This window comes from Balaenoptera musculus, chromosome 19 (assembly GCF_009873245.2).
Source record: "Balaenoptera musculus isolate JJ_BM4_2016_0621 chromosome 19, mBalMus1.pri.v3, whole genome shotgun sequence".
Classification (NCBI taxonomy): domain Eukaryota; kingdom Metazoa; phylum Chordata; class Mammalia; order Artiodactyla; family Balaenopteridae; genus Balaenoptera; species Balaenoptera musculus.
Window position 1 is genome coordinate 47,254,543 of NC_045803.1, and position 27,665 is coordinate 47,282,207.

General features: G+C 45.0%; 2 protein-coding genes across 4 annotated transcripts in view; one reads left to right on the top strand and one right to left on the bottom strand.

The window, feature by feature from the left end:
* The window catches only part of SF3B3 (splicing factor 3b subunit 3), a 47,580-nt gene extending 47,146 nt beyond the window's left edge, over positions 1 to 434 (bottom strand). Inside the window, exon 1 of one of the 2 annotated variants that reach the window (XM_036832453.1) lies at positions 307 to 434. The gene's annotated coding sequence lies outside the window, so the exon portion shown is untranslated. Of the gene's footprint in view, positions 1 to 195 lie in introns of both variants that reach the window. The other variant, XM_036832454.1, reaches the window with a different exon arrangement.
* A 264-nt stretch (positions 435 to 698) lies between these two features.
* Positions 699 to 27,488, top strand: COG4 (component of oligomeric golgi complex 4). Of its 2 annotated transcripts, XM_036833857.1 has the most exons (19): positions 699 to 876; positions 2,517 to 2,599; positions 3,302 to 3,416; positions 6,121 to 6,295; positions 7,372 to 7,565; positions 9,824 to 9,929; positions 10,453 to 10,610; positions 11,341 to 11,399; positions 13,548 to 13,681; positions 15,397 to 15,515; positions 16,076 to 16,242; positions 17,044 to 17,209; positions 21,592 to 21,654; positions 24,281 to 24,397; positions 25,003 to 25,095; positions 25,973 to 26,056; positions 26,259 to 26,360; positions 26,613 to 26,741; positions 26,963 to 27,488. In XM_036833857.1, the coding sequence occupies exons 1-19, from the start codon at positions 706 to 708 to the stop codon at positions 27,095 to 27,097; spliced, it is 2,370 nt and encodes a 789-aa protein (XP_036689752.1). In that variant the 5' UTR covers positions 699 to 705; the 3' UTR covers positions 27,098 to 27,488. The 2 variants fall into 2 exon arrangements, with proteins under 2 accessions (XP_036689752.1, XP_036689753.1); XM_036833858.1 differs by lacking the exons at positions 24,281 to 24,397; positions 25,003 to 25,095.
* The last annotated feature ends 177 nt before the right edge of the window (positions 27,489 to 27,665 follow it).

The window sequence follows — 27,665 nt, forward strand, 5'->3', positions numbered from 1 at the left end:
TCTTCCCACCCTCCCGTGTGTCGTTTACTTTCTCCAGAAGAAGACGTCCCTCCTGCTCCTTCTCACACCTCCCCCAGCGCCTAAAAGGTAGGCAGTTTCTAGAAAGCTTATTTTGAGCCAGGCCTGGTTCCCACACTGTGAACGGAAACGGGAGACGATTCCCTAAAGCCGCCCCAAGCATTCCCTTTCCCGTACCTCTCGGGCCTAAGATGCCTCAGAAACCCCTGCCACAGGCTCGGCCCACCCTCCTACATGGCCGCTATCCGCCTCCCCGGTCTCGGGGAGGTCGGGGAGCTGTCTCTTTACCCTGCAGCCAGGAGGATGGCGTAGATATCCGACAGATCCTCAGTTTCCTTCAAGCCCTAAACAACCGCCAACGCCAAGCCGCCGGCGTCCTCCATTAGCTCCTAAGCCAGGGACCTTCCGGTTGGCGCGCGACGGAAAAAGGTCCCCAACCGGCGCCTGAAGAATGTATATATAATTTTTTTTTTTACTGCTTCTGTCTTGCTTCCACACAGCATTGAAAATTATTTAAATATACTTTATGACCGTCACTTTTTCCAGGAGAATAGGAAATGAATTGACCTTTTAAAGTAGACTTTTAAAAAAAACCAAAAAACTACAAATTCATTGGGCACTACCGTGGGCAGCCCCAAAGACGTGGCGCGCCAACGAGGGGGGGCCTCGCGGGGCCGGAAGCGAGGAATGGGGACTAAGATGGCAGACCTCGATTCCGGTCAGAAGCTGTTAGGGGTGCCTCCGCCGCCTGACGGCGTGGGAGGAGGCAGCTGTTCGGGTATCTCCACTGAGCTCATTCGCTCCCTGACCGAGCTGCAGGAGCTGGAAGCTGTGTATCAACGGCTCTGCGGCGAGGAGGTTGGGGGCTGCGCTTCTTTTTCCAGGAGGATGCAGGGGCAGTGGCCTTAGGAGCCGTCAGTCTTGGGAAATTCAGGCTGTGGGAAGGTCTCTTCTTGCCAAGGAAACAAAAAAGCACCTACTCGAGAAGCAAGCGTGTAGTTGAGTGTAGTTGGGGCGACCTGACTTCTCTGTTTACTCGGTCTGATGCCCCCAAGCATGTTTTCCTGTCATCTAGGCGACCTGCCCCCACTCCCCCGTTGATTTCCCTGGCCCTTAATCTCTAGGTTTTTCCGCCAGTCAAGTTAGGCTTGAGGGTATACGGCGGCTCGCTTGCTTTTCAAAATAAGAGGAAAGGCTCTCTTGCAACGGCTTAGCAATTTTAAAAATTATGAAATGCTTTTACCCCATTATCTCATTTAAGCGAGAAATCATTGCAAATAACCTTGAAGCGTTTTAAAATTTCCTCCTGTGGGGAATGAATTTGGGGGTGTAATTTTAGTGCTTCAGTTAAATACAGGGCTTTATAGAAGCTTGAGATTTTAAGACTCAGGCACAACTGTCTAATCTTGGACAAGTCACTTAATCTCTTGTACCCCTGCATGGTGTCAGATGAGGGGTGTGGGCTATATTCTGTCTAAGATTCATTCCTTGCAGCCTGCTTCACTTTTCCGTGCGACTTGATGATGTCAATACAATTTTGAATGCCAGTTGGGTTCCTTGCCAGTCAGAAGAAAGATCTAAACTCTAATCTAAAAGTTTAGTAGCTGTTCCCTAAACCAAACTTTTATTAAGGTTGAGTACAAAAAGCAATTTCAGACTGGAGCAGAGGTGGTCATTGATATCTTGAGAATTTTCAAATATAATATTAACTTATACCAACTCTAGCAGTTTCTAATACGTTTTTCAGCAAGATGTGCTTTATAAAGTTCAGTACTAAGCTTGCATTCAATGAATGGGGGGAAAAATTAAGTCAGTCTTACAAACAGAACAAACAATATTAGTTTTGTATTTGTATTTGATGACTGTCAAGGGCATGTTTTCCTCTGGATCCTACTGGACTATTTTAATAGAAACATATAGCTGATACTAATGGCTTTTGTTGAGCCCTACGCAACATGCTATGTTAAGCACTTTATATGTGTTATCTTGTTTGGCTCACACAACAGTCGTATGGGGTATATATTACTGTCCCTATTTTACAGATGAAGAAACTCAAGCATAAGGTTACATTAGTTAAGGTAGTGCAGTAAATGACTTGGTTGAGAGAGAATTATATTTATCGCTTCTGGCTACTGACTATACACTAGAAGAGACTTTTTATAACTGCCACTTTAGAAGTTTCATTTGTTTATTTGAGCCTTTATATTTTAAATGCCTTCCTGTGTTAGGCACTATGCTAATGAAATTGAATAAAAGTTTATGTTCTCCCTTCGTTGTGTTCATCTCCTAGATGGAATAAGATACACATAAGGTAACAATTATTATGTAATATGGTAAGTGCAAAAATGAAGTATTGTTTGTTAAAGTCCTAGGGGAGCTTAGTGAGAGGAAAGAAGACGTTTGAAATGGGATTTACCCTTCAGCTAAGTGGTTGGATTAGATAACTCTTAAGGTTCCTTCTGATCATCCTAATGACAGGTTGTTTCTCTGTGTTTCAGAAAGTGGTGGAGAGAGAGCTGGATGCTCTTTTAGAGCAGCAAAACACCATTGAAAGTAAAATGGTCACTCTCCACCGGATGGGGTGAGTCTTCATCTCAGCAAGACCTATTATTAATTCCATTAGGGTCCACTGGATAAGTTATTATTTTTCCTAACTTTCTGTTATACAATGCAAGTTGAGTTTGAATTGAAAAGGAGCATTACCTCCAGGTAAAGTGTTTACCTAAGGGTATAGTTAAGCTGTTCTCAAAGTGTCCTTGGACCAGCAAGTATCAACATTTGGAAACTTGTTAGAAATGCAAATTTTGGGACCTCATCCCGAACCTATTATACCAGAAACTCTGGGGGTGGGGCCCTAGAATCTCTAGCTTAATGTGCATACCAAGTGGTTCTGACATACGGCTCAAGTTTGAGAACCCCTGTTTTTACAGATTTTGTATATTTTCTAGTCATAAAAATTGCTTTTTGATTTCATCATCCTCTTAGATTGTTGGTTAGTGCATTTTATGCTCACTTAACAATTGGGAGACTCTAAATAGGTTCTTTGGCAGTACCTATTTAGGGGTGTCTTTAGTAGTTACTGAAATTAATTTATTATTAAGTATAGGTCTGAGTTTTCGCTAAAACACTCTTGAGAAAAAGCTGTGAATAGAATGAACAGAGCTAATAGTTGTAGGGAGGTACAAAAGAGGTAGAAGATGTAGTCTCCATCTGCAAAAAAATTTTTCCATCTCTTCTACTGTCTACCCCTATGGATATGTGTGCTGACAATGTGTGTCTTCAGTCCCAACCTGCAGTTGATTGAAGGAGATGCAAAACAGCTAGCTGGAATGATCACCTTTACCTGCAACCTAGCTGAGAATGTGTCCAGCAAAGTCCGTCAGCTTGACCTGGCCAAGGTAATCCTGTTGAGCTTTTGATATTTGAGTTAGTAGAGGGCAGTAGAGAAGCTACCACGTTAGAAATTAGAGTAGCACCATCCAATAGAAACCTAACGCAAGATACCAAAACCAGACAAAGGTCTCACAAAAAAACTCCAGACCAATAGCTGTTATGAATATAGGCATACAAATTCTCAAAAACACTAACAAATCAAATCCAGCAACGTATATAAAAAAAAGACTATACTGTGACCAAGTGGGATTTATCACAGGCGTGCAAGGTTGGTTTAGCCTCTGAAAATGAATGAATGTAACATACCATATCAATAGAATAAAGGACAAAAACCATATGGTCGGGCTTCCCTGGTGGCACAGAGGTTAAGAATCCGCCTGCCAATGCAGGGGACACAGGTTCGAGCCCTAGTCCAGGAAGATCCCACATGCCGCGGAGCAACTAAGCCCACGCGCCACAACTACTGAGCCTGCGTGCCTAGAGCCCATGCCCCGTAACAAGAGAAGCCACTGCAATAAGAAACCCGTGCACCACAAGGAAGAGTAACCCCTGCTCACCTCAAGAAGAGAAAAGCCCGTGCGCAGCAACAAACACCCAGTGCAGCCAAAAATAAAAATAGGTAAAATTAAAAAAAAAAAACCACATGATCATCTCATAGACTCAAAAAAAGTATTTGACAAAATCCAGCACCCCTTTTGATAAAAATACTCAACAGACTTGGAATAGAAGAGACTTCCTCAACCTGATAAAGGGCATCTATGAAAATCCCACAGCTAATATACCTACTGGTGAAAGACTAGGTGCTTTCCCCCAAGTTCAGGAACAAAGCAAGGATGTTAGCTCTTGCTGCTTCTCTTCAATATTGTACTGGAGGTTCTAGCCAGGGCAGTTAGGTAAGAAAATGAAATAAAAGTCATTCAGATTGGAAAAGAAATCTAATATGAACCCCACATGTGATTTAAAATTTCCCAGTGACCGTTTTTAAAAAGCAAAGCAGAAATGGGTGAATATAATTTTAACAATTTAAAAATAACATTTGTTTAACCCATTATATCGGAAATTACTATGAAAAGGTATCAGTGAGATAGTTTACCTTATTTTGTGCTAAGTCTTTGAAATCCAATGTGTATTTTACTCATATACATCTTCATTTGGACTGGTCACATTTCTTGTCTTTTTTTTTTTTTTAAGATACAGTTTATTGCCACGTTTATACCTCTTTTTTTTTTAAGTTTTTATTTTTATTTTATTTTTTTTGGCCGTGCCGCACGGCTTGTGGGATCTTAGTTCCCAACCAGGAACTAAACCTGGGCCACGGCAGTGAAAGCGCCAAATCCTAACCACTAGACCACCAGGAAATTCCCCATGGACTAGTCACATTTCAAGCACTCATTAGCCGCCGGTGGTTCGTAGCTGCTGTATTGAACACAAGCACAGGATCTGGGTTCTTGAACAAGTCAGTCCCAGCCTCAGGTTGCCCCTGTGAAATAGCATAACTCTTCCCTATCTATTTGTTCAGATTCTGCCAAAATAATTTACCATGAAACATTATAGCCACACAGCTACCAACTCACATATTAAAGTTTTCTTAAATGTTCTTCTTTAAAACAAAAATACTGGACTTCCCTTGTGGTGCAGTGGTTAAGAATCCGCCTGGCAATGCAGGGGACACGGGTTCGAGCCCTGGTCCGGGAAGATCCCACATGTCGCAGAGCAACTTAAGCCTGTGCACCACAACTACTGAACCTGTGCTCTAGAGCCCGCGAGCCACAACAACTGAAGCCTGCGCGCCTAGAGCCCGTGCTCTGCAACAAGAGAAGCCACCACAATGAGAAGCCTGCGCACCGCAACGAAGAGTAGCCCCTGCTCGCCGCAACCAGAGAAAGCCCACACACAGCAACAAAGACCCAACGAAGCCAAAAATAAATAAAATTAAATTAAATTAAATTTAAAAAAAAAGGAATCCACCTGCCAATGCAGGGGACACGGGTTCAACCACTGGTCTGGGAAGATCCTACATGCCGCAGAGCAACTAAGCCCTTGTGCCACAACTACTGAGCCTACGCTCTAGAGCCCGTGAGCCACAGCTACTGAGCCCATGTGCCACAACTACTGAGCCCACGCTCTAGACCCTGTGAGCCCTAGAGCCACCCCCCACCCCCCGCTCGGTGCAACTAGAGAAAGCCTGCATGCAGCAACAAAGACCCAACGCAGCCAAAAAAAAAAAAAAAGAAACACTGTAACAACATTGTAAATCAACTATACTCCAATAAAAATTTTTAAAAAAGAATGAGATACTGATAAAGACAATATATAAAAAGTAAATAAATAAAGCAAAAATACTTTCCATGTATTTTGCATATTTTACTACTTGGTTTACAATATCATGTCCCCAAAATGTCAAATACATTTTGATTATGTTATAAATTTAACAGTATAAGCCAAATATAAATATGGATTATCCCCGTTCCTGCTTCCATTAAAATAAATGATCTGGTCAATCAAATAAATAAAATTGTGTGATACCCATCAGTAGTATTGACCATCGTCAACAAGTTTTGTGAGTGGTAGTGGTGGTGCTTTTTAGTTTACCAGTGAAAACTGAAAAGGACCTCTGGTTAATCACATTCAGCTCCTGAAACTCTACCTTCTGGAGAGAGATTTTTGAAAGAATAGGACATTGTTTCTAACCACCAGGTCTTTTTGCAGAATCGCCTCTATCAGGCCATTCAGAGAGCTGATGACATCTTGGACCTGAAGTTCTGCATGGATGGAGTTCAGACTGCTTTGAGAAATGAAGATTATGAGCAGGCTGCAGCCCACATTCATCGCTACTTGTGCTTGGACAAGTCAGTCATCGAGCTCAGCCGACAGGGCAAAGAAGGTTGGCATCCCAAACTGTTGATTTGTAGTTTAGTTACAAGCATCTGTAATCTAGTTTAAACATCTGTAATTTCTAGTTTAGGTACAAGCATCTGTAATCTGAACTAGGCAGTCTCAACCAGCAAAAGGACATCTGTTAGGAAATTTCCTTGTCTGGTACTAGACCCTATGTAGGTTCTAGACCATCACGAGGCAGAGGCTGTTATTCCTACTTTACGGAAAAGAAAACTGAATCCAGATATACTGTTCCTCTGACCCGTGGGTTCTTTACACTTGACCATGTTGCCTGCTTATAAAATTAAAATTAGGGACTTCCCTGGTGGTCCAGTGGATAAGACTGCATGCTCCCAATACAGGGGGCCCGGGGTTGATCCCTGGTCAGGGAACTAGATCCCACATGCCACAACTAAAAGATCCTGCGTGCCACAACAAAGATCCCACATGCCGCAACTAAGACCCAGTGCAGCCAAATAAATAAATATATTTTTTTTTTAATTTAAAATTAAATTTTTAGCTTGGTATTCTGGGCCTTCCATGATCTCAACCCACTCTGTCTTTCTAGCCTTATTTCATGCCATTCACTCATGCATCCATCCATTGTGCACACACTTATTGAGCTCCTCTGTATACCAGGATATGTACTATCTACAATACTCAGCAAATACTCTGCATCTTTCTGTTTCTAATCCTTTGCTCATTTCATTCCCCTTGCCTGGAATGTATGTTCCCCTGCTCAGGTATCAAAATCCTGCCCGTCTTTGAGAGATGGAATATCATCTCTAGGAAGCCTTTTCTGATTACTTCAACCAGAAATGTGACTGGGCACCTTTCTTATGACACTTATCATACACTGAATTTTATTACAGTTATTTGCACACAAATCTTATTTCTTTCAGTTGATTGTAACTTCTCTGACGATAGGATCATGGCTGATTCATCTCTTAATCATCCATATTGTTAGTACAGCATCTTACACTAAGTGCTCAATACACATTTTTGGAATGTGCAGACCAGGTGGCGTATACCTGACATAGTACCATTCTTTACCTTAATTCTCATTTTCTCCCCATTGTGCAGGCAGCATGATTGATGCCAACCTGAAATTGCTGCAGGAAGCTGAGCAGCGTCTCAAAGCCATTGTCACAGAGAAGTTTGCCATTGCCACTAAGGAAGGGGATCTGCCCCAGGTGGAGCGCTTCTTCAAGATCTTCCCACTGCTGGGTTTGCATGAGGAGGGACTAAGCAAGTTCTCAGAATACCTTTGCAAGCAGGTATGGCTCCTGATTGCTTGGCAGGATAATGTACAGTTCTCCACCTGCAGATTGGGGCACTGGATGGATACATTTTCTGTGGATACTTTTTTACCTCTGGATTTGACTCCCCTTTTCTGCTGTATCCTGGCAGGACTGGATGCATACATTCATTCAACACTTACCTATTACCAGTCTACTGTGTACCAGGCATGGCCTGGACATCTGCTGCTGTACATTTTCCAACAGACCAAGTGAAAGTATAGGAAAATTAAAATGCAGATTCTCTGACAAGTTGAATCACCCTTTCCAAGCTGTCAACCAGGGACTGGCTTCTTTTAAGAGCATTCAGAGAAGTTGGTTAGTGGTTTTAAGACTTCATAACCAGGCTTGAGTCTCAAAATAAGACTTGGTGGTGAGGGGGGAACCCAGGCTTACGTCTCAAAAATTGAGATGAAGCAGGTGAGGTCACTTAAGATTAAAACTGAAAAAGAAACAGGCTTCAGTTAGTCTCAGCTCGCCTCCGCCCAGCCCAACCTTAGATGGAGAGAAGCAAACATCAGTAGGCATATGTGCACAGGGTTGTTGTTATTTTTTAACTATATGTCACAGTGCATCCTGTCCCCACCCCCTCAATTCTGTATAATGGAACATTATTTTGCCATTAAGAAAAATGAGACAGTTCCATATGTGCTGACACATTTTACTCTCTAACATGTGGTTGGTTAAGTTAAATAACAGTATGCTATCATTCATGTTTAAAATGAAGGGAGTGGCAGTAAAAATGTATGCTTATATAAACATAGGATATTTTTGGAATGGTTAACAGTGGTCGCCTCTCAAGAGGAGACTTAGGAGACCAAGAGACATAGGTAAGATGAAGAACTACTTTTCACCAGACACTCCTTTGTTTCTTTTGAATGTTTAAGTATGTTTTACCCATTCTAAAAATTAATTAACTAAAAATAAAATATAACTGCTTTATGGGACTTTTTCTTTTTAAATTTATTTATTTTTGGCTACATTGGGTCTTCATTGCTGCACACGGGCTTTATCTAGTTGTGGCGAGTGGGAGCTACTCTTCATTGCGCTGCGCGGGCTTCTCATTGTGGTGGCTTCTTTTGCTGCAGAGCATGGGCTCTAGGCGCGCAGGCTTCAGTAGTTGTGACACATGGGCTCAGTAGTTGTGGCTCATGGGCTCTAGAGCGCAGGCTCAGTAGTTGTGGCGCAAGGGCCTAGTTGCTCAGCGGCATGTGGGATCTTCCCGGACCAGGGATCGAACCTGTGTCCCCTGCACTGGCAGGCGGATTCTTAACCACTGCACCACCAGGGAAGTCCCTATGGTACTCTTTTATCAGTTTTTTTTTTTTTTTAAATCAGTACTTTGCCATCTGAAACCTGGAAATGGTTTCTACTGTTAATCCCTTAAAAATCCCTTCCAAGTACCCAGATTCCTTCCCCTGCTCAACGAAGCACCGTTAATAATAATGATAACTTTGAGTTATACTTTGAAACAATTATTGAAACTTGGGACTCTCTCCCCAGTTTAATAACTGTAGATGTTATCAAAGAAAAGGAAAGCTTTATTTATACCTCTGAATGGAAGAAGAGTTAACAACTGTGTTAAGTTCTTTGTCTTCCCTGAGGCCTGGACAACCCCCAAGGGATGTTCCTGTGTGCTGTCTAGGCTTTCAAGCATCAAGGGAAAAAGAAAGCCAATGGGAGGTCTTTTTGGAAAACTGAAACTAGCCTTTGGTCTAAGACATATATGTGGGGACTTCCCCGGGTGGCGCAGTGGTTAAGTATCCGCCTGCCAATGCAGGGAACACGGGTTCCATCCCTGGTCTGGGAAGATCCCACATGCCGCGGAGCAACTAAGCCCGTGTGCCACAACTACTGAGCCTGCGCTATAGAGCCCACGAGCCACGACTACTGAAGCCCACGTGCTCTAAAACCTGTGCGCCACAACTACTGAGCCTGCGTGCTGCAACTACTGAAGCCCATGCACCTAGAGCCCATGCTCCACAAGAGAAGCCACCGCAATGAGAAGCCCGCACAACGCAACAAAGAGTAGCCCCCACTCGCCGCAACTAGAAAAAGCCTGCACATAGCAGCAAAGACCCAACGCAGCCAAAGATAAAATTTAAAAAAAAAAAGTTGAAAAAATAACTTTAACATTCTCTTCTTGTGCGTATATGTACGTATATATGTTCAAAACAGAAATATGAGCAGTTAACCTTTTAAAAAAAAAGAAATGTGTGGATTTTCTACTTTTTCAGGTGGCCAGTAAAGCTGAGGAGAATCTACTGTTGGTTCTAGGGACAGACATGAGTGATCGAAGAGCTGCTGTCATCTTTGCAGATACACTCACTCTTCTGTTTGAAGGCAAGCCCCTTTTTCCACTCTCGGGAGACTGGAGACACTTACAACACCTGCATCACTAGCTTTTCTTCTTGCTAGCCTGATGCCTTTAATTTAATCCTATGGTTTGCTATGTGTTGACTTATTGGAGAATTAACTTCCCAATTCAGTACCTGATTAGCAAAGATTAGTTAGCGTCTCTCAGATGTTTTGATTCTCCCTAGTCCTCGAGACCCAAACTCTAAGAGTGAATTTAACCCCAAAATAAATGACTGGGAAGAGTGATGCTTATTTCCAAAGATGCTCCTGTAGAAACTATTAGTATAATTTATCAAATGCCTGCTGGTTTACTAAGCACTGTGCATATTTAACAGACAGATTTGCTTAGCAACTCCTGGCACTGACGAGTACAATTTGTGTTCATTTCGGGAAGTTAAACAGCCAGAAAGGGTTGAGTTAGACCCCAGGTCAGTCCTGGATGGAAGAAAGGAGTTTATCTTGTGGGAAGAATATTTGGAATACAACTCTCTCACTTTTTCCCTTCTAGGGATTGCCCGAATTGTAGAGACCCATCAACCAATAGTGGAAACCTATTATGGCCCAGGGAGACTTTATACCCTGATAAAATACCTGCAGGTGGAATGTGACGGACAGGTGGAGAAGGTGGTAGACAAGTTCATCAAGCAGAGGGACTACCACCAGCAGGTGAGCAGGGGAGGCTTATAGGTGGTTTAGTAGCAGCATTAGCATGCAACACTGAATAGAGTCAATTAGGGAGGGGAGTGAAAAAAGGTGCAGCTAGGAGAAAAATGGCAAATGCAGACTGGCCTGCATCGTGCCCCTCACCAGCTTACTTTGGACTTGAGGTGTTGTCAAGTTAATGATGGCCTCAGTACACGACTAAGAAGGAAATAGAAAGGGCTTCCTAAAAGGAACACAACAGAAACGTTAGACCACTTCTCTATCACAGAATGTACAACAGTGCCTTCTAGTGATTTAATGGAATTTTACTTCTTAAGGTCCTATTCAGTGTTAAGTAATTTGTCTCAAATTTCTCCTTCATTCCTTAAGTGCTAAAGGTAGCATTTGCTTTTTTAGAACTTTGTTTCTCCATTCCTTTGAGCAGATAAAGTAAGAGTAGGACTTAGAAATAGGAGTAGCCCCATACAATTTTATTTCTAGAACTCTGGGAGACTCTAGACACTAGTCCATTGGAACACCACTAGCATCACTTTTAAGTGCGATAACAGAGGTGAATGTTAGCATTATAAATCAAAAGTAAATCTTTGGCTCCTCATCCTGAGAGCCTACTTTTGGCTTGTCTGTTAAACAAACTAAACCTAAACATACTTATGCCAGAAATTAGGAGTGACCAGCGAGGGGCAGATAGAAGGAGGGAGGGGAAGAGCATTCTCATTTCTGTGGTATATTGCAGTTCCGGCATGTCCAGAACAACTTGATGAGAAACTCTACATCAGAAAAAATAGAACCAAGGTAATAATGCTCTTTTCTTCAGCCCATAGGAGTTTGAATTGGTAATCAAGTATCGTTCAGAGACTGCTCTCTTACAATGTGGTTTATGTTTTAAAAATACTTTATCTATGACTCTTTTTTTAAATGGAATATAGCATACAAACAAAAGCATATGTATAACATATTTGTGTTTTGTAAAGAATACTAGATCATTACCAATACTTTTGAACTCCCCAAAGTGACTCTCCTCCCCCAAAGGTAACTACTATCCTAAAATTTTTTTAACTTTTACTTTTTTCTAATAAAAGTGACATATGCTTATTAAAAGAAATGCTAAACATAAAAGTGTATTCATTCAATCAGTAAATTTTTACTCTATACATATTGCGTGCCAGGCACTGGTCCTTGGTACTGGGGATATGTCAGAAAGCAAAGTGAGCAAAACAGACATAATTCTTTCTTTGTGGCATTTATGGTCTATAAAGTAGACAATAATAGCTAACATGTATATAGTGTGCACTATCTGCCAGACATTGTTCTAAACACTTAACCAATATTAAATCATTTAATCTAGGGTTTCTCAGCTTCCATACTATTGGCATTTTGGCTGGGTAATTTCTTTGTTGTGGAGAACTAGCTGTGCATTATAAAATGTTTAGCAGCATCCCTGGCCTCAACCCACTAGACGCTGGTAGCGTGATATCACCAGACAGTGCCGAATGTACCCCGGGAGGTAAAGTCACCCCCAGTTAAGATCACTGATTTAATCCATAAACACTTTTTACAGATGAGGAAACTGAAGCCTGGAGAGGTTAAGTGACTTGCCCAAGGTCGTTCAACTAGAAAGTGGCAGAGCCAGGAATAGAATCCAAGCAGTCTGAGTCTAGAGTTGGTGCTGTTAACCATTACAACATACTGAGCATAGAGTACAGGGAAGCATGTAATAAAGGGATGTAACCTAAGCTGATGAAGTTCAAGAAAAAAAATCCTGAGGAAATGACCTTAGATCTGAGACTTTAAGAGTAAATAGGGGGACCCCCTGGTGGCGCAGTGGTTAAGACTCCGTGCTCCCAATGCAGAGGGCAGGGGTTCCATCCGTGGTTGGGGAACTAAGATCCCCCATGCCGCGCGGCACGGAAAGAGTAAATAGGAATAAGAGGTGAAATGTGTAACACATGCCGCGCGGCATGGAAAGAGTAAATAGAAATAAGAGGTGAAATGTGTAACACGTAGAGCAGGGAAAGCATGTGCAGAGACCCTGTGTATTTGAAAAACCCAAAGAAGGCCAGTATAGCTGAAGTGCAGAGAGTTGGCAAGAGCCTGCTATGAGATGAACCTGGTGAGGTTGTTAGAGTCAGGCCATTCAGTGTCTTGTATCCTAAGAGCTATGGAAATCATGTGATTACGGTATGACCAGATTTATGTTTTGAAAAGATCTCTTGGACTTCAGTGTGGAAAATGAGTAAATTTTTTCTATAATGTGAGGTAGGGGATCAACTTCATTCTTGGTAATGTGGATATTTGTTATCCCAGCACAATTGTTGAAAAGACTACTCTTTCTTCATTGAATTGTCTTAGCATTCTGGTAGGAAATCTGTTGACCAAAAACGTCAAGATTTCTGGACTGTTAGTTAATCTGTATGTCTGTTCTTATGCCAGTAAAACCACACTGTCTTGTTTGCTGTAGCTTTGTAGTAAGTTTTAAAATTGGAAAGTGTGAGTCCTCCAAGTCCTTACTTTTCCAAGATTGTTTTGGCTATTCATCTGGATAGATGAATGGGTGTGAGACACAGTTTAAGGGTGTACCCTAAAAAATCCCAGCACAGCTACATGAGGGCTTAGGGAGGTGTGATTTCTTTCACATGAACCATAGATAATTTTTACTAATAGATAATTTTAAACCACTAACAAAAATACATCTCCCAATCTCTTATTTAGCCCTGGCAGGATTTTAGTGGGTGAAGAGTTCAGGTGAAACATGTAAATGGGATATGTGGTTGACAGCTGTCTCTGACTATAATTGGACCAGCAGAGCCAGGAGGTCCATCGGGCAGAGCTGACCCTTCTGGGCCCAGGGGGAAGGGGAGTTTGGGACTATGTTTGCCCTGTAGCTCTTATATCTGAAGGAATCCACTGTCCTGCTTATTTTTTCTGCTCCATGTGTCTCAGGGAACTGGATCCTATCCTGACTGAGGTCACCCTGATGAATGCCCGCAGTGAGCTGTACTTACGCTTCCTCAGGAAAAGAATCAGCTCAGATTTTGAGGTGGGGGACTCCATGGCCTCAGAAGAAGTAAAACAAGGTAAAGGCATTTCCCATGTTCTCTGGGATGGGTTGGGGTATAGTTGGCTCTGTTTTGTAATACTTAAGTCACAGATCTTTTAATAAGGAAATAATTGGGGCTTATTAGTCTGTGGGAGGTCTGTGGACAAATTGACTCCCAGGAGGAAATCTAGACTTACCAGATTTTAGAATTGGACTGGCTCTTTGAGGCCATCTAATCATTTTACAGATGAGGAAAGCTAAAGGCAAGAGTGGTTCAATGATTTTCCTCTGCTCTTTTCCCCACACTATGCTTCCTCAACAGCTCAGATTTAGGGACTGGTGTTTAAGTAGGTGATATGTGCACAAGATAGATAGGTAGATAGATGGAACAAAAAAATATACATAATTTCATGAGGGAATTTAAAGGAGTGATAGAAATATTCTAAAACTGGATTGTGGCTATTGTTACAAAACTCTATAGAATTACTAAAAAAAAATCATTGAATTGTACATGTACAGTGGGTGAATTTTATGGTATATAAATTATACCTCAATGTAGTATTGAGGTATAATATTGAGAAAAGAATATGTAGTATAAAGAGTATACAAAAAGAGTACATGGTATAAAGAAAGCCTTTCACTCCCTCCCTCAGTCTCCCAGTTCCTCCAGTCGCAATTTTTGAAGGGATAAATATGTTGAATAAAAAGGTGTGTCATAGTCCTATTTCATGGACAAATTGACTCTCCACGTTTTGAAGAAGACCATTTAATTCCTGCTGGTTGAGTATAGGCAGGATTCCCTGAACTGGAGACCTGAAACTGACCCAACAACTGTGGCATTCTGCATGGCTTGTATCAATAATACACGGCAAGGGAATTATTTATATGACCCAGGTGGTTTTTTCTTTTTTTTTTTTGCCACGCTGCGTGGCTTGAGGGATCTTAGTTCCTCGACCAGGGATCGAACCCATGCCCCCTGAAGTGGAGGCACGGAGTCCTAACCACTGGATCACCAGGGAATTCCCTGAATTGGTGTTTAAAGGAGGATACATGCTCATTTAGATAAAGTTTGGTGCTTATTGCTGTTATAATAATAACCATGTGTGTTCAGAGTTGCACTGTTTATTACAGAAGCCACAAGCCATTTAATTAAAATTAAATAAAATTAAAAATTCAGTTCCTCGATCATATTAAGCACATTTCAAGTACTTAATAGTGGTACTATATTAGACAACAGATACAGAACATTTCCATCATCACAGAAAATTCTGTTGGATAGCACTGGTTAGAGAATGAAATGGTCTGTACCCAATATATTTTGGTCTTTGGCTTTGGAAGCTTACATCTTTTGAGTCTTACCAGTTAATTCTAAGGAAATAATGGAAAAGAAGTAAAAACTTCTTTGTACAATAACATTAACTAAAATCTCCAATTACTATGATTTCCAGTTATCTCTAATAATGGCAAAATGTTTGGAAATAACCCAGGTGTCTAAAAACAGACCATCTACATGATAAGATATCACACAGCCATTAAAAAATAAGCTAAAAAGAAGAAAAACTAAGCTATGTAGAAACATTGAAATATTTGTGATATAATTTTTAAGCAGAATACAAAATTTTATTGGTACTGTGATTATAACCATGTAAATCATGTACAGATTTGGAACAGAGACTAGAAAGGAACCTGAAAAAAATGATCTATTTCCCTTGGGGAAGAAGAGTGAGTATTCCTTTCTTGGCTGTCTCCTAGAGCACCAGAAGTCCCTGGACAAACTCCTCAATAACTGCCTGCTGAGCTGCACCATGCAGGAGCTAATTGGTCTATATATTACCATGGAGGAATACTTCATGAGGGAGACTGTCAACAAGGTAGGAGAGAGGACACATCCCTGGGAATTGGGGCTTCCTGTCCAAGAAGCCAGGCTGAAGGGAATGGCCGAGGCATGTCATAGTTCTTGGTCCTGCTTTGAGAATACCCTTGCATGCAGACTGAGTGTACTGCTTTGAATAGTTAGAGGGCATCTTTGGAGTGATCAGGCTCTTTGTGGACCCAACTGGGACTTCTTTCCCAAGGATCACAAAAGAACACCTCAGCTCCTCAGGGAACCTACCTGTTCCCTGCCTCCCTGGAGGTATGTGGGTGAGGAGCCTTGGGAAAGAAGGGCCTTGCCTGGTGTCTTACAACCTACGTAACAGATGTTCCCAAGGCAAACGCCCGAAATACTTAATTTCCTAACGTGGTGATCAGTAGGGAAGTGAGCTATTTTGGCAAGGAAGAACCACACCAAGCTGTGACCATAATAAGCTATGTTGGGAAAAACATGGACAAGGTACAGAAAAGGGAGCAGAGCCAGGGCCTGTTCCAGAAGCATCTAGAACCGTGACATACAGAACTGGGGCCCTCATTGGGTGCTTTGCCTTTTGTGTAGGCTGTGGCTCTGGACACCTTTGAGAAGGGCCAGCTGACATCCAGCATGGTGGATGATGTCTTCTACATTGTTAAGAAGTGCATTGGGCGGGCTCTGTCTAGCTCCAGCATCGACTGTCTCTGTGCCATGATCAACCTCGCCACCACAGAGCTGGAGTCTGACTTCAGGTACAGTTAACACTCTTTCTGCTTTCTAGGAGGCAAAAAGGTCCTAGTCGTGGTTGCTTCCTGAGGCCCATTTTGTTTCTTCCTTTTTTTCCTTATGATTGTAGTTCAGTTCTATACAGGATATAAGCTCCCATCCGTAGCACAACATCCTTGACTCCAGGCAGTTGTACAGCAACCAGATATGTTATAGGCCAAATCTGTGTTCCCTGGACTGGATTGGAGGAGTTATTGGCCCTCAGACCTAGGAAAGAGACCAGGCAGCTCAGATGAGGGCAGTAGTTGTAATATTAACAATGATAGTTACCACTGCTACAGACCAGGCACTGTGCTAACTTCCTGCTCCTGTTCGGTCCTAATAGCGACCCTATGAGGTAGGAACCACTAGCTGTCTTTTGTAAATGAGGAAAAGGCTCAAGGAGATCACACATCTCATAAATGGTAGAATATGGAGTAGAGTGTGACATTCAAAACCTATTCTCTCAACTCTGACACGGTACTGCCTTTCACTAAGCTGTACTGCCTTCTCTTGAGTTTTCTGGAGCTCAGTGGTGTTAAGTGAAAGCCTCATAGGGAGTAAAGAGTTGGCCAGTCTCCTCTGTATTCTTTCATATCAGTGCCTTTGAGAGGGTGTTGGCCTCTCATACCCTGGCTGCTCAGCGTCTCCTATGGTGATCTCAGGATTGGTTATTCCCTGGAAAGAGCAACTTATGCTTCCGGGTCAGGATAGTGAGCCCTTTGGTGCTGCTGAACTGGAGGCCAGGTTGAGTGCTGTCAATCCTCATATGCCAATCTGCCCCCCAGGGACGTTCTGTGTAACAAGCTGCGGATGGGCTTCCCAGCCACCACCTTTCAGGACATCCAGCGTGGGGTGACAAGTGCCGTGAACATCATGCACAGCAGCCTCCAGCAGGGCAAATTTGACACTAAAGGCATCGAGAGCACTGACGAGGCCAAGCTGTCCTTCCTGGTAGGTAGCCCCACAGGTTGGGAGCTGCTCAATTTATCTCAAGGGGTTGAACTGTGACCTCTAAGCCACAGTATAACAAGCCTTCAACTGGAGGCTTTTCCTCCAGTGTCTATATACAAGGAAAACTCCTCCTTTAAGGAAAGCTCGTCCTAGAAGGTTGTGAAACCATTTCTTACCCAGGGACCTATTTCAGAGCAGCCCGAACCAGGACATGCACTGTTCCCTGCCTGGAAGGCTAGGCGCCTCAGCTCTCCCCAGCGCTTATTCCCAAGAGCACTACCCAGCTGTTGAGGGGCTCCACTGAGTTTCAAGCTTGGATTACATCTGTGCCAGGCCCCCAGACTACTTCCCTGAGGACATCCCACAACATGGGTTGGGGCTGACCCCTTAGGCCTACCAAACTGCTTTCTAGCGCACTTCTCAGGCTCTCAGCTTCCTCAGAAAGGTGACCTTCTTAAAGTCCTGCTACACAGAACGGCAGTCTTACCATTGTGTGACAGCTGGGGAAGGAGAAGCGTGGAAGGATGAAGGGATTTATACAGGGTAACAACCAATTTGTGATGAGCCAGAAAGAATGCAGATGAGCCCTGGGCCTGTGATCAGGCGTTTCTGGCACATGGTGTCTTTTCACATGTGGGTACAGCGCCGTCAGAGGTCATTCTGCTCCACCCCCACACTGGCCAGGCTCTGAGTCTGCTTGGCTCCTGGGGTTCAGAGACCTGACGGAAGCATCCAATAGCAGAGCTCTCATTCAACAGTCCACAGATGGGGTCTCTGAACACCTGGGGGTAGGATGCAAAAATGTATACACGTTTTTTTTCTGGAAGCAAGGTCCTTAGCTTTTATCATTCTTTTTTTTTTTTTTTTTTTTTAAAGATTTATTTACTGATTGATTACTATGTTGGGTCTTCGTTTCTGTGCTAGGGCTTCCTGTAGTTGTGGCAAGCGGGGGCTACTCTTCATCGCGGTGCGCGGGCCTCTCACTGTTGTGGCCTCTCTTGTTGCGGAGCACAGGCTCCAGACACGCAGGCTCAGTAGTTGTGGCTCACGGGCCTAGTTGCTCCGCGGCATGTGGGATCTTCCCAGGCCAGGGCGCGAACCCGTGTCCCCTGCATTAGCAGGCAGACTCTCAACCACTGCTCCACCAAGGAAGCCCAGCTTTTATCATTCTTAAAGGGGCCTATAACACCAAAAGAGTTAAGATGTTGCTTTCAGAGACAGAAGCCTAAACATGCTAATATCTACCTTGCCCCTATGCAGGGGAGCCCACAGTAACTAGTCCTCAGACAGATCCAATGAAGTCTATTTAGGAAACCTTACTTTCTCCTTCTCATTGAAAACATCTTCCCTGAGCATGGGTTCTGTCTTTTTAGGGTGTCATAGTTGTTGCCAAAAAAGAGGGTGAACTCCAAGAAACTATTGTCTCTGAAATATGGTACCTTTGGAAAACTTTGCCAAAATTTCTGGCAACCAGCTTCATATGATCATGAACTGACTTAAATTTTTCGTTTTGTTTGCATTGTGTTTCATTTTTTATAGAACTTATTTTCATTCTTTGATTTCTCTGCTCAGAAATGACTCCTTGCTACCTACCACATCAAAACTAGACATCTTTGCCTGACAGTTTGCTGAAGGCCTCCAGAATCTGATCCATCCTGTCACTCTAGTCCTATTTTCCATCCCTTGGCTCCACGAGTCCCCAGTAGGCTCGCTGCTGTGTGTTCACACATTCGCTGCTCCCGTTCAGACAGCTTCATTGTTTGAGGGCCCAGAAAATAAGGCCAACAAGAAAAGGTGATGCTAAATGCTTGGTGACAGTTTTCTGGTTTTCCTGATACCAAGTACTTAAAATGTCATCACTCCCACTGGAGGACCTATTTCTTATGTCACCTTGATTCATTTGGCTGTCAAGATGAATTCCCCAACAGTGCTGATGTGTCATTCACCATGAGCTAGGGATAAGCCCAGTGAATCCATGCTTACAAGGACTGTCAGTACAAGGAAACTTTGACATCAAAGTTTTTGGTGTTTGAAATCAATACCATTTGAACTCAAATCCATTTTTCCCTCATGACAGATTTTACTTATGCCCTCAAATGCCTTGGAAACATTTATGTTGTGGCCTTCATCCTTGAGCTGTCATGACAGTGCAGTTATTTCTCTGGAAGCTTGTGATGTTAGCAGCCTTGTGCTGTGGCATGCTAATGAAAGACCTCAAGTCTCATCCATCCACCGTGCAAGTGGTCTTAGCACCATTGTCAGCAGCGTAATCTTGCAGTATTAGCTGCAGGACACTGACAAGGGCAGTATTTTTGTGGAAGACAGGAGGGACATCCTAATCTCAATCCCTGGGCTTCTGGGATTCTTCTTTCACCCTGAAATCCTGAAGTTTCTGACTCATCTCTTGAAATACTAGCCCCTCTCTACCTCACCTCGGCCTTCCTGGTCATGGCACCAGCATACCAGTTCAAAGGCAATGTGATCTTCTCAAACTCTAATTTCTCCCACACAAGGCCTCTAAATTAGTATTCCCAAACCAGAGCTGTGCTCGTGTGGCATTCACCCGCTTTAAATAATCGTCAGTGCCACTCCATTGTCCACAGGACACCATAGCACCCAATTCCCAGTCGGACTTCACCCATCTCTGCAGCTCCACCTCTTGCCATTTCCCTGCACATGTCTGTGCACTGACTCTCCTGGTCCCCAAATACCTTTTTGGATTTTATGCCACTCTGCATTTGCTTATGTTATCCTTTCTCCAGAAGACAGTCATTCACTCATTCATTCATTCAACAAATATTTATTGAGAAACTTCTATATATCAGGCACTGTTCTAGGTTTTTGAGCTGCACTGCCCAGTATGGTGTGGCTATTTAAATTTAACTTTAAACTAAAAATCCAGCTCCTGAGTTGCACCAGCCACATTTCAAGTGCTCGGTAGCAACACATGGCTATTGCTACCGTACTGGACAGTTCAGATTTAGAATACTGCCATCATCAAGAAAGTTCTCTTGGACGGTGCTATGCTAGAGATACAGCTGTAGAGAAGACAGACTAGATCCCTGCCTCCTGGAGCTCTCATTCTAGTGGGAAAGGGAAACAAGAAACAAACAAGACAATATCAGATAATCCTAAGTACCATTAAGGTAATATCAAACAGGACACTGGACTAGAGGAGGCCGATGGGGGTGGAGAAATGTACTCACCCTCCTCTCCTCTCAGAATTATGTTCCAGCCTTTTAAGTTCCACTCAGTTACCTACTCTACCATGGAGTTTCCTAGAATGCTTCAGACCAAAACATTGTGTCTTTCCTCTAAATGACCATAGCAGTTTTTACCTTAATTGTCACTTTTGTCACATGCTTTTTATGATTGGTGTTTCTGCACCAAGCTCATAAGGCTGTTGAGTTATGAAGGAAGGAGCCCTTGGCCTAGAGTGGGGAGACCTAAATTCTAATCCTGGCTCTAATCCTGTCACTCTTTGAATTGCTGTCCTCCTACCCTGCTTTATTTTTCCTCATGGCATTTATCACTACCTGACACTTATTTATTGACTTCCCTTCTGGAATGTAAACTCTGCGAGGGGATGGATGTTGTCTGTTAACTGCTTTCTTCCCAGTACCTAGAACAGTGCCTGGCACATAGTGGGCACCTTAAATATTTGCTGAATCAAAAGTTGACTGACCTTGGTGAATTATTTCACCTTCTTAGGAGTCATGTTTCCACCTGTGAGCTGGCTTGATAATACAGTTGACTCTTGAACAACACAGGTTTGAACTGCACAGGTCCACTTACACGTGGATTTTTTTCAATGGTAAATACTACAGTACTACACAATTCACAGTTGGTTGAATCTACAGATGCAGATACGGAGGGCCAACTCTAAGTTATATGCTGATTTTCGACTGCATTCCTAACTCCTGCGTTGTTCAAGGGTCAACTATACTTGTTTTGCAGAAGGTATTCAACAGAGCCAAAGAACTAATGATGAGAAAATGCCTCATAGGTGGCAGGCTCTCAGGAAGCATTTCTTTAATCAATGTCAGCCGTTGCATCACTGACGTGGGCTTGGAGGTTTGGAGCCCAAGGACTTCTCCGAGACTTGCATGCCTAAACATGGAACAAAAAGACTTGAAACCTTGGGTCACTACCTCTGAGGTCAGATGTCTTTGCTGCCTTTGTGTCAAGCCCAGGAGAAAGGGCGAGCCTGGTTCACCATTCTGCCCACTGAGACCTGAGCCCCCTGCCTGATGACACTGGTGTGGGTGGTCCTTAGCGCCCCCCCGCGAGGCTCAGGAGTGCAGCTGTCAGCCAGTCTGGCCTTGGAGTGGGTACAAATAATAGTGAGCAGGAAGTTACATTCTTCTGTCCTTGTCTCCCAGGTGACCCTGAACAACGTGGAAGTCTGCAGTGAAAACATATCCACTTTGAAGAAGACACTGGAGGTACAGGGGAAATTGCCTATCAGCTTTCAGTGGCTGTAGCCTCCCCAGGCCTCCTTTTGAGAGTGAGCCCTGTGCACTCCTCCTAGTGGGGGCTATGGCATTCCCTGGCATTGAGCCAGCTCTTCTTCAGAGCATTTGAGGGGATTCATTAGTGAATGACGTGGTAGCAGGACATCTCTGAACTATGGGAAGAGCTCTGACCCATGAGTTAGGAGATCAGAATTCAAATTAGCTCTTCCAGCACATACTTGGCATGTGACCTTGGACAAACCCCTTAACTCCCTGAGCTTCAGTTCTCTCATCTATGAAACAAGATACAGATCTCCATGGTGCCCTGCTTTGGGTTTGTTGGGTGGCCCGATAAAAAAACAGGATTGAAAGCACTTTATAAAAGTGATAAAGCTCTCTATAAATTTTGAGATTAAGATGATATGAGGGGAATTCCCTGGCGGTCCAGTGGTTAGGGCTCCATGCTGTCACTGCTGAGGGCACAGGTTCAATCCCTGGTCGAGGAACTAAGATCCCGCGAGCTGCGTGGCGTGACCAAAAACAAAAAAAAATGATGATACAGGGTTCACTTAACCCTGTACAGAGCCAGTTGCTGTTGTCATTTTTTAAAGGAAGGCCATATAACAGTGGAAGTTGCTTGGGCTTGGAAGTCACATACCCCTGAGTTCAAGTCCCCACTTGACCACTGACCAGTTGTGTGGCCTGAAGCAAGTTCTCTAACCTCCCTGAGCCTCAGTTTCCTCTTTTGTATACAGGGGTAATGCTCTCTGCCCCACAGGTTTGTTGTGAGAACTGAACGAGGATATAAAGCACCTGGTACATGAGCAGCATGCAGTGGTAGTTAATGATTGTATTAGTAGTTATACATAACATCATGGAGCAATCACTTTGTTAAGTATTAGAAAACGAAGAGCCCAGCTCTCCACCACTCCCCAACTCTGCCTCTGGGAGAAGAGGGAAGCCAGAGTCCTGCCTCCCCAGCGGGCACTCATACCAGGGCACTCATAACAGCTCCCCTAGAGCTTGGCTACAGAAGCGTGGGGCTCAGTGCCGAGGCTGGTGCTGAGTGTTGGCTTTAGGGTTGGGCAGACTGAGGAGGCCGGGAGCCAGCACATGAGAAGAGGGCCTAATTGCTGACGGGGTTCCTGAAGGAGGCCCGGAGAGAGCAGTCAGGTGGGAGTTTACAGTGTAAACTGGACCACATTAGGAATTCACCCCCAAAAAGGCCTTAAAATGGAATAAAATAAGAGCAATATTCACAGACTACCAGCAGCGTAGTGTCTGTCACGTTACAAGTGTTCAACAAGGTCGTTGTCGTCATTGTTTTTAAGTCATGGCACGTTAGATTGTATTCCAGACTTTTTCCTTAACGTTAATTAGTCTGTTGGATTTTGAAGTAAATTTTTGGGAAATCTTAGGAATTCAGAACTGAGCCAGCAGAATTAGCCAAGTGAATGAAAAGAAGGATAACGAAGAGCTGAAAAAACAATTCCCATAAATCGCGCCCCCCCCCCCCTTAGATTTGCATTTCACATGAATTCTTTCTCAACCCCGTCAGCAGTCCTTTGAGATAGGCAGGTCAGGTGGTGTGACGTCCATTTAACAGATGAGGTTAAAAGGCTAGTTAAAGATAGTAAGTATTGGAGCTGCCACGGGGACCAAGGACCTCTCCCTGCTGGATCAGTCCCTTTGCAGCTCTTCCTCACAGCTGCTCCTACTGTAGCCAAAATGGCACCAACTGTTAGGAGGATATAGGAAATGCAGGCAGCTCCTGCCAATCCAAAGCAGCTCCCCCTGTGGCATTCTCTACAGCTAGACCTTAGTGTGGGATTAGGAACAGGTGCTCTGGAGCCATAATTCCCAGCTTGAATCCCAGCTTTACGACTTACTGCTCTGTGGCTTTAGGCAAGTTATTAATTTCTCTGTGCCTTAGTTTCCTCATCTATACAGTAGGGATAATAATAGTGCCTACTCCTTAAGAAAGGTACTTTAATTAATAAAAGTAAAATGCTTAAAACTGGGCCTGGCACACAGTAGGCACTTAAATCTTACCTATGGTCATAACAATATCCCCTGGGCAGCCAGACCAAATTATTTACAAAGCAGATCCTATTACAGTAGCTAGTGTCTCCTTAGTGCCTACTACATTCCAAGCACTGGGCTAAGCACTTTGTGCATCATCTCATCCAACTCTCACAACCACCATGGGAGCAGGAATGTGTTCCCACTTTATGGCCAAGGAAATTAAAGCTCAGAAGCTTTAAATCACTTGACCAAGGTCGCTCAACTAATACATGGCTGAGCCAGGATTTGAAGCCAGGAATGCCTGACTCTAAAGGTGTGAAAAACTTCTGATATTTGTGTTTCTTACTCACACCCCCTGACCCCAATACCCTCATATTACAAAGAGGGAAGTGGGAGCCAAATGACTAGCCACAGGATCAAATCCAGCTTTCCTGAGACCCAGCCAGGGTTCTTGCCTCGGATTGACCAGAGCTGCTCCCAGAGAAGGCTGGAATAGGAGAAATGGCTGGTTTCATGTTGGCCTCTTCGCCCTCCTCACACGCCCATGGCCCAGGCATGCTCAGAAGCCTGATGGCTGGGTGTTCTCCCCTAGAGTGACTGCACCAAGCTGTTCAACCAAGGCATTGGAGGGGAGCAGGCCCAGGCCAAGTTTGACAGCTGCCTTTCTGACTTGGTTGCCGTGTCCAACAAATTCCGAGACCTCTTGCAGGTAAGCCCCAGGTTCAACCGCTGCCTGAATCCTGGGCCTGTGTCTCGCTCTGAGAATATTGTCACTGGCTTATCATGGGCTTCGTGCATATAAGGAAACGGGAGGGGGGAAGAGGAGGCATGAGGGGGCAGAGTGCAAGCCACTGAACTTGTGCGAGTCCCTTGAAGACGAAAGGTTTTTCAGCAGTGCAGCTGTCACGTTGACAAGCTGGCATTCTGGTCCTCTAGAATCTCCACAGTGCCAGGAGCCCTCAGAAGGGTCCTCAGAGGAAATTGAACCATGTGGGTACTGAGATCTGCTTGGCCTTAGCCGAAGGTGCTGCTTAGTACCAGGCACTCAGAAATCTCTTCTTTCTAGAGTTTAACAGACCAACCCCATGGTCTCATCTCTGGCCTGGACCTGAATCAGAATATATCTGGAAAGGAACAGGTTGTTCCTGGCGTCTTTGATTAGCATTATTTATGTGAGACTTCAGACAGGGCCTGCAGAAAAGCCTCATGGCTGGAAGGATGCCCTGATAGTCAAAGGATGGGTGGAGCAGGAGAAAGGGAAGGGATGGAGGCACGTGCCTTCTGTGTCTGATGCGTCTCTGCCTTGTCCTACAGGAAGGGCTGATGGAGCTAAACAGCACAGCCATCAAGCCACAGGTGCAGCCTTGGATCAACACCTTTCTCTCTGTTTCCCACAACATCGAGGAGGTCAGCCTGACCACGGACGGCCACCAAGCCCAGGATTACCCCTCATTCCCCAGCCCACAGCTGGAGCGCAGTGGAGCTGTCTGAACAGACTAGACCTTACGTATTTCTCAGGCCCACTTCCCTCATGCTCAAAGGCTAGGTTCCTCCCAGAAACAGGTGGTTCCTCCCAGAAACAGGTTCCTGCAGTCAGAGGGCTCCGAAAGACATCTAAAGGGAGTTTGCCTTGACCTGACGCGTTCTCATTTATTGAGGCTCTTTTTGCCCCGCATCTTATAGACTTGGGACCTTCCTCCCTCCCTCCCTCCCTCCCTCTCTCCCTCTCTCCCTCTCTCCCTCTCTGCGTTGGGTCTTCATTGCTGCGCGCACGCTTTCTCTAGTTGCAGTGAGCAGGGGCTACTCTTCGTTGCGGTGCATGGGCTCTAGGCGCACAGGCTTCAGTAGCTGTGGCACACGGGCTCAGTAGTTGTGGCTCGCGGGCTCTAGAGCGCAGGCTCAGCAGTTGTGGCGCACGGGCTTAGTTGCTCTGCAGCATGTGGGATCTTCCCAGACCAGGGCTCCAACCCGTGTCTCCTGCATTGGCAGGTGGATTCTTAACCACAGCACCACCAGGAAAGCCCCTCTAGCCTAATCTTTTCAGTCCTGTATAACATGAGATACAAGAGGGAATAAACTGCCAGGAGCTTTACCATATTGCGTGGGCCACTGCTGCAGCCCAGGGCCGTTTGCTGGTCAGAAGTGTGATGCAGAAACAGCAGCAGTTTCTGCCAGCCTGATTTTAAGCTGATTTTAGGCTGGATGAGTCATAAGCTACAAGGGTGGGGGTGAATGGTCCTTCTTGGAGACGCCCCTGGTGACCCACCTTGCTTCCTGATAATAGGAAGAATTCAATGACTATGAGGCCAACGACCCTTGGGTACAACAGTTCATCCTTAATCTGGAGCAGCAAATGGCAGAGTTCAAGGTGAGCAGGGGCTCTCGGGACCAGCCTATAGAATTACCCACCTCTGCCCCAGTCGGCAGCCTGAGGCTTCTCATCACACTCCTGCTGGGAACCCAAGAAGCTCTTCCGAGCCCCAGGCCATAGAGATACTCCCACAGGAGAAAGACTCCTGGGAGGCAGAGGGGTGAGATGGGACTCCCGCTGATGCCTAACCTGTTTGCAGGCCAGCCTGTCTCCAGTCATCTACGACAGCCTGACCAGCCTCATGACCAGCCTTGTTGCAGTCGAGTTGGAGAAAGTGGTGCTGAAGTCCACCTTCAACCGGGTAATGTCAAGGGAGCACAGGCCTCCCGCTCTGTTGCTTTCCCTCTAAGGAAGACAAGTCCGTCCCCTCTCTCTGCTACCCCCAGGCCCTGCATATCTAGGCTCAGTCCTGCCCTGAGGCAGTGGGGCCAGCTGAGGCACCATCTGAGGCCCAGCTGGCCTTGCAGCCCAGCACTGAGCGAAATTGGGGGCCAGTTCTGCTTGGCCAGAGGGCCAGGCCTTAAACAGTGACTGGGCTCATGTTCCCTTGCAGCTGGGCGGTCTGCAGTTTGACAAGGAACTGAGGTCACTCATTGCGTACCTCACCACAGTGACCACCTGGACCATCCGAGACAAGTTTGCCCGGCTCTCCCAGATGGCCACAATCCTCAATCTGGAGCGGGTATGTAGGGCTCCCTTGGCCTAGCCAGGTAAAGGTGACTGGGAAGAGAGGCAGAGACAAAATTTGAATCCCTGCCACTCCCTCAAAACCAAGTCTCCACCAGCAACCCAGCCCTGCAGGCCACCGTCTTCCTGGGCACCCCTGCTCTGCCTCTGGTGGATCCCAAGGCCTTCTCTCAAGATAGCCCCTCCTTGCTGACTCGTCTCTGTTCTTCCCCGTAGGTGACCGAGATCCTAGATTACTGGGGCGCCAACTCTGGCCCATTGACGTGGCGCCTCACTCCTGCTGAAGTACGCCAGGTGCTGGCTCTGCGCATAGACTTCCGCAGCGAGGACATCAAGAGGCTGCGCCTGTAGCTGCCAGGGTGACCCCACCTGGCCCATCACGCTTTGGGGCCCATTCCTTAAGTGGCCACAGCCCAGACTGTTCCACTGCTGGCAGCAGGGAAACAAGGCCCTGACGCAGTCCACTGTCCGTTCTCAGACCTGTCAGGGTGCTTTGGGGGACAGTCTCTCCCCACCAAGTGAGGTGGGTCCCCCTTGGCTCCTAATTAGGTGGGGAAGCCAGGGCAGGCCAGTCTCCTGCATGGGTAGTCATTCTCTCGTCCTTGGACACTGCAGCAAATGGGCTGCCTCCCTGCCAGTCTTAAAGGACTTGGGTTTATCTAGGGACCTAAGGAATTAGGTTTATTCCGAGGAGAGGCTATGATGTTTATGATCACCCTAAATAAAGATACTCCTTGAAGAGATGCCAGTGGCTGTTTCCAGGAAGGGCTGGATGCTACAGAGCGACAGGTCCATCAGTTGCACTGAAATGTGAAGGCAAAAGCCTAAATCCTCAGCCTCCTCCCACACCCAGAGAGGCACATGGCCACCACCAGGACCCACATGATAACAGGTGCCTCATCCAATCCCAGACCCTCAT